The sequence below is a fragment of the Grampus griseus genome, assembly GCF_964374135.1.
Source record: "Grampus griseus genome assembly, chromosome: 15".
In the NCBI taxonomy this organism is placed as follows: Eukaryota; Metazoa; Chordata; class Mammalia; order Artiodactyla; family Delphinidae; genus Grampus; species Grampus griseus.
The window spans coordinates 6,541,128-6,548,371 of NC_139009.1; the positions used below are offsets into that span (position 1 = coordinate 6,541,128).

The 7,244-nt window shown below is 46.2% G+C and overlaps 1 protein-coding gene across 1 annotated transcript in view; it reads right to left on the bottom strand.

The window, feature by feature from the left end:
* Positions 1 to 5,745, bottom strand: part of YWHAQ (tyrosine 3-monooxygenase/tryptophan 5-monooxygenase activation protein theta) — a 31,744-nt gene extending 25,999 nt beyond the window's left edge. The window contains exons 1-2 of the mRNA XM_082672097.1: positions 5,649 to 5,745; positions 4,864 to 5,221 (exon numbers count right to left, since the gene is read on the bottom strand). Coding sequence (XP_082528223.1) covers positions 4,864 to 5,157 — 294 coding nt within the window. The 5' untranslated portion in view covers positions 5,158 to 5,221; positions 5,649 to 5,745. The remainder of the gene's footprint in view (positions 1 to 4,863; positions 5,222 to 5,648) is intronic.
* Positions 5,746 to 7,244: the final 1,499 nt, after the last annotated feature.

A 7,244-nucleotide genomic window follows, 5' to 3' on the forward strand; every position in this document is an offset into this window, starting at 1 on the left:
TCTCAACCTCAGTCATTACTGACATTTGGGCTGGGTAATTCTTTGTGGTGGGGGATTTTCCTATGCCTTATGTGATGCTTAGCAGCATTTAGGTTTCTACTCACAGTATATCAATAGCATCTCCCCACTCTCACCCCAGCCTTGACAACCAAAAACTATCTCCAGAACTTCCCAAATGTCCCCTGGCGGGTAAATTCACCCTGGCTGAGAACCACTGATCAAACCTTATACTTCTATGCCTGTATGTACAATATGTATGTCCATTCCATTTCACTCTTCAGAAACAACTCTTAGCTTCAAGGAGCTTACACTCTTAATGCCAAAAATCCAAAAGTCAAGTTTTAAAATTTTACTTCAATATCCTGCATATAAGGAGGGCTTCAAAATTATAGACTGAGTTTTGTCCACCACAGATCTATCCTCCCTCCCTCCTAACTTAAAAACATTTATTAGACTGTATAAATTCCTCAAAACACTGTGATCTTTAGTCAGCTACTATGTTATTTAGGGCCAAATGTGTTTCATATACTTTCATCTGGAGTCACACCACCTGGGTTCAAATCCTTGCTCTACCACTCACTAGTTCTGTGATACTGACCAAGTTACTTAACTTGCTTATGCCCCCATTTTCTCAACTTTAAAACATAAATAATACTATCAACCTAACTAATGGGAACACAGTGAGTATATCAAGTGCTTAAAACAGTACTTAGTATATAATAGTAAATGCCCATTAAATGTCAGTTATTACCTATTATTTTAACTACAAGCGTATCAAGGCAAGAACCATCATCACCAGTTTATAGATAAAGAAACAGAGGCTGAGAGAAACTTGCCTGCAGTCACAAAATTATAAGGTTATGGAGCAATGACCCCAAAACAGTCAGTCTTGATTCCAGAGCCCATAATTTTTCCATCATGTCAAAAAGATTACATTAAGACTCATTAACTATCAAAAGCAACATATTGGTCTTACTTCAAAATAACAACTAGCACTAGACATATTTTCATTAAGAGATTAATTTAGAACACAACTAAATTCAAGCACATTATGGAATTAATATTACAGGGCTTTTACACACCAGAGACAAATCTCAGTTTCTATATATTTTAAATGATTCTTACTTAAAAAAAAAAAATCACAACATAGACCTTAACTCCTGAAACCGTTTATACATTATACTAAAGCAACCTACTGAAAATAGTCTAATAAAAAGACCATTAACACAGAAGGATAACATGGGGTTGCCTGAGACGGAGGTTATCTTGTACATTCTCTAAGTGTCCTGCTCTTACTCCAAGGTCATGAACTTTGTACATGATATTCGTTCCCAGGTCCCAGAAGGGCTTTGTGGACCCCTCTGATTTCTTCAATTACCCTTACCTCACACCCCAGTTCTTAATGACTCTTAAACACCTTGTTCAAGTTTTTAACCACTGCCCGGTTGTCATACAACTTACAGTATTAACCTTTCTCACTTAAACTTTGCTATTTCCAACACTGCTTACTAGGATCACCAATGACTTCCCCATCCCCTCTTCCTAAAGACATTTCACTGAAGTCGTTAGTTTTTCCACATTTCTTAAATGATTGAGGACATGTTCTTCTTCAACCTGGACTATAAAAACTACTCATTTTAGAGTTGCAAGTCAGAGCACAGGTGGAATGACTGGGACCATATAACTCTATAGTCCCAAAGTATCAGAATTGGAACAGACTTAGAAATTTTAGCCCAACCTCTGGTTTCACAAATGACACTGAGAGACAGAGATAACTTGGTAATATCTTCCTCTTTAACTCCTCTTAGATTCTACGAAGAGTTTGGTCTTGGCCATTTGGGTCTTGTTAATTCCTTTTGCTCTTTAGATTACATATTTGGATTTTAACATTTTTTACTGCCTCCACAATTCAATAACCTCTCTCAGTACAGTGATTGTCAACAGGGTTGAGAGTTGTCTGCCATGTTCGTTTTGAGTAAATAGTCCAAATAATTCCACCCTGAACCTACTCTATGAAATAGAAAGATGAGGCTGAGAATCTCTGCTATTTAAAACCAAAATTTTGCCTAGCCCTCCACGTTACTCTTTTATTAGCCTTCTATAACAAGTCAGTGTCATCCACTTCCTCCACACTAAATTCTCCTTCCTGTTCACCGAAGGGGGGGAACAAGAGAGAAAACCTAATTTTGGCACTCATGTTCAGCAACTTTAGATTTCATTCTTCTTTCCCCATTATTTGATAGACTCCTGATTAAATCACTAATTTACCAATTCTCAAATTCTTGTTCACTTGTCTATCACTTCCTTATCTATCAGTTCAGATTACAAACCGGAAATTAGCACCCAAACCATGAATTCTAGATACTGCCACCTGCACCTCATTCGAAAATCTTCAGTCTTCCCACTGTCAATCAAATGAGAAAAATTCCCTCTGACATTCTCTTATATAGTTCCTAATTCCCTCTGACATTCTCTTATATAGTTCCTATCTTCTTTTACAGGCTTTTCTCCTGCACCAGCTCTGCACATATTCTGCTCTTCTTCATACAGAAACCTTCTTCCATGAATAAGGCCCATCCTGTATACTTCTTCTGCTTGGAATATATTGACACTCCCCTCCCCTTGATCCCCCTCCCTCAATGCTCGTTCCAAAAGCCACTCCTTGTAAAGCTTTTCCTGAGGTTTCTGTTTCCTTTAAACTACACAGCATTTTATTCATAACCATCTTACGGGAATTATATATTATTTACATTTGGGTATGTCTCATATGCACTCCTTATTATAAATTACTGGAGGACAAAATCTACCGTTTTCAGCATTGCTCTTCCCCATGCTGCTTTAGCACAGTGGCTTGCACATGCTAAGCTCTCAAATACAGCGGCCAACTTGACAATGGGCTTTCCTCAGGACTTTTTTCGGAGGTTGGCCGTTAAGTCACAATTAGTCTTTTAAGCCATTTCATTAATAAAAATATTTTATTTATTCCTTGGTGTCTGATGAATCAACTCTTCTATTTCACTTAGTATATATGAAGAAAACAGAACGAACAAACAAACAAAACCTGTCCCAATTTCAGGGGTTCTCTCCTACTGAAATGATCTATTTGGTCTCTATTTCAAGTCACTTATCAACTAAGCAAAGTCTCCTCTACTTATGCCATTAGAGAAACTAAAATTTATAAGAGCCACAAAATAAAACAAATATTCCCAGCTAACTTGCTAGAGAACAGGAAAAATTCTGTGGTAATTCTGAATTGCTGCAGGGTAAGTAACAAATTGCAAAACAATAATAGAACAAAGAGATTGAAATATGCTGTGAGAGTGTCCCAAAGTAAAACATGTATAGAAGAGCTTCTCGTTAACATATGGAGTTCTTATAGTCTTCCTCGATGACAGAGTGGATGTTGTCAATAACCATTACCATATGCCACTGAAGTCTACCATCACTTTCAAGTTGGCAAATTTTTTGAATACAAGCAATTCAGTTCAAAAAGCCTAAGTGTCTCCTCTATGCTAGGCAGGGAGTGGAACCTAAGACATGGATGAACATAAAATCTCGCCTACATAAAGCAAATAATCTCAAAGTTTTCTCCACCTCGTACACCTGCTCTGCACTGCTTCCTTCGCCCCTTTACCAGTTATCTCCATCAGCCATGATTTCGTTCAGATCACTTGTTATTTGTACTGGAAAAATAGGTGAAAGGAAAAAACTTTCCTGCCCCACGAATCTCAGGGGCAAGGAAGAAAAGGCTGGGAGAGCAAGAGGCATTTCCTCCTCTATTCCCTCTTGAAAAATCACCAACCTAGCATGTTTGTCTTTCAAAGCCCACCTAAAACACAACGTGGAACAAACACATCAAAAATCAGTAGGCCCCTTGGAAAAGTGGCACTTAAAAGAGGCAACCGCATCGGCTATTTCATATTTTATTAGTAGAAATGACTCTTTGCAGTATTAAAACACTTCAAAACACCTCAGGATATAATGCTGGTATCGACATTTTAAAAACTTATCTTACTGATCAAAAGATCCATACGATGACAAAGCTAAAAATGCTCTCTCTCACCAATAAGCGTGAATACAGCAGTCACCCTACTCCACCCAAAGCCACCCTAGCTAAGACTGGACAGTTCAAAACCTGGAAAGCTTTCCTCGCTTACTCCACACCAGATACGAATTCATTTCAACACCTCGGGGTTCACGTGTAGCTATGTAACAGCGAAGAAATGGTATCAAGCACCGAAATTTCCCAGGACATTTCATTCCTTTGATTTAGCTGTGCCTTTTTCACATTTACCAAACTCTCCCCCTTCCCCGCTTTTAACAAGGAAAAAATCAACAGATACTCTTACTTGAAAAACGAGATACCTATTCAGATTTTCGAAGTAAATTTCCATTGCTGGATTTGGGAGGAAAACCGACTTACATACGTGATCTTTATGGAAAAGGCGCCCGCCCCTTCTTTCAATGGAAGCCTGAAGCCTACGAACTGATTCAATACGTTTAAAGGGTTCCCAGATCGCCTCAGGACGCTGGAAAACGATTTTCAGCCTTCTACAAACCTACTCTCATGTTTAAACTTATCTGGTGGAGGAGCAACGCAGCACCTAGGAAAAATATACTTACCACAGGAAAAAAAAAAAGAAAGGAGAAAAAAAAAAGAAAAAGCAGCTTCTTCATCTCAAGAACTGAAATAACGCGTTAAGAAGGGCAAGGCTAACCTCCTCAAGCCCTCTACGCGTCGGCAGGGCGTCAGGCAGGCCCCGGCCCCCACTTCGTTCCCGTTCCCGTTCCCGGGAAACTCCCCACGGAAAGCCTCACACAAAGGCGCCTCGGCGCCCGCCGCCCGGACGGTCGCGGACTCACCAGGACCGTGGTGCAGATGGACCGCAGTTCAGACTCCACTTTCTCCCGATAGTCCTTAATCAGCTGCAGCTTCTTGTCGGAGGTGTCGGTCTTCTGCTCGATGCTCGAGATGACCCTCCAGGCGGACCTGCGGCCCCCGACCACGTTCTTGTAGGCCACCGAGAGCAGGTTGCGCTCCTCGTTGGACAGCTCGGCGCCCTGCTCCGTCACGGCCTTCATGCAGGTGGCCATGTCGTCGTAGCGCTCGGCCTGCTCGGCCAGCTTGGCCTTCTGGATCAGCTCCGTCTTCTCCATGGGGCCGGGGACAGGACAGCGAGGGCGAGCACCGACCCGGATGCCGAGGAGGAGTGCGGAGGGCCTGCGGGCGGGCGGGCGGGGCGGGGTCGCGGGCAGAAGGCGGGGGCGGCGCCGTCAGACAATGCGCCCGCCGCCCCGGCAGCCCGCCCGCCCGCCGCCCCCTTTGTCTGTGTCCGCACGCGCGGCCCCGTTGAATTTCCCTCCCCCGCCCACGCTCCCCGCGGGGTGCCCGGGAGGCCCGGGGGCGCCAGCCGAGGCGGCCCGCGGCGGGGGGAGGAGGAGGAGGAGTAAGGGGAGGAGGAGGAAGGGCCGCTCCCGCGCCCGCCCGGCCCAAGATGGAAGCGGCCGTTGGCCCGCACCTTCCTTCCCGCCGGAGCCGTCCCTGAGGAGAGCAGCGTCGAGGCCAGCCGCTCCCCGGGGCTGGCCTCCCGCCGGACTCTCGGGCCCGGCCCGACCCGAGGAGGGCCGGGGGCGACCCTGGCGCTCACCTTCACGTCTCCGCGGCCGCGGCGCGAGTCCCACCACTTTGATCCGCCTTTGGCTTTAGCCGAGGACCCTCCCGTCTCAGCCTACCTCCGAGCCGGGAGGCGGGCCGCAGCGCGGCGGCCCTCGCTCCCCCCGCCCAATGGCGCGCTGAGCTGTCCCCTAGAGTCCCGCCTTCCTCCCCGCCCCTAGCCAATGAGGACTGAGCGCGCGGAAGGGGGCGAAGAAGGCGGGGCGGGAGAGGAAGCGGAGGCTAGGAGGGTGGGTCGGCTTGGGCAAGTTCGGTTGGCCGGCAGGCTGCGGCTTCGGCCACGGGGTTTCCTCCAATTAGATCCAGGGTACAAGGACGTCACTGTTGCCATGGCGATGCTGTTACCAACTCCCCTCAACCTCCCCGCCACCCCCGGCACTCGTGGGTGCGGCACGGGAGCAGGAGGCTCGCATGACCTCCCCTGCGGTGGCCGGGTCTCCTGCTGCAGCACCGTTGCAGATGGTGCATAACATCTTGTGGGCTAATGCAGCTGCGGCTCTCGGCTCTGGTGAGGTCCGGCCTGGGAGGGTGACACCATCGGCTGTTTTGTTGCACAAGCGCCTGCCTTTCCTCCACCTTCCTATAAGTGACAAAGGTTTGGAGCTCAATACACTGAACTCAGCCTTTAATGACGTTGCGATGGGGACCGCGAATTAGAAATAATCCCATCCCCATTAAAGAGGAAGTAGTTGCTGGAGAAAGTGGCATAAGCATGCATTTTACAAGATAAATTCGGTTTCAGACGGGCACCTAAAACCTGAAATTCCCTTGGAAAATACCCAAAAAAGTCCAGGCAGGTGTCTCTGGCAATGCCAGATATTATAATTTTCTTTAAAATGGGAAATGACCTTAAGGATAATTTCGAGAAAAACACCCATTTAATCCTCCCCCCGCCCCCCGGAAAAGCAACTGTTTTTATATTTCTTTCCAGCCTTTCTAGGTCATGCATCTAAATACGTATTTTTTACATCATTGTCGTCTTATGCGTACACGCTATTTTTATCTTCTGGTATTATTATTTTTTAATAAATTTATTTATTTATTTTTGTCTGCGTTGGGTCTTCGTTGCTGCGCACAGGCTTCCTCTAGTTACGGCGAGCGGGGGCTATTCTTCATTGCGGTGTGCGGGCTTCTCATTGCGGTGGCTTCTCTTGTGGCAGAGCACGGGCTCTAGGCTCGTGGACTTCAGTAGTTGTGGCACACGGACTCAGTAGTTGTGGCTCACAGACTCTAGAGCGCAGGCTCAGTAGTTGTGGCGCACGGGCCTAGTTGCTCCGTGGCATGTGGGATCTTCCCGGACCAGGGCTCCAAACCGTGTCCCCTGCATTGACAGGCGGATTCTTAACCACTGCACCACCGGGGAAGTCTCTTCTGGCATTATTTTTGAGAGGACACTTGAAAAGCTAAACTTCTCTCCCTAGATGTTGACTTCTGACTTTCTACTCATGAACATCCTTCTGAAACGGGAATGATCGCCCTAGATGCCTTTTATTGAGGGTCATGGCTAGACTTTTCCTCTCTCCTTAAACTGGGCACTCCCCTCCAGCCACTCCCTTCTTTCCTGGCACTT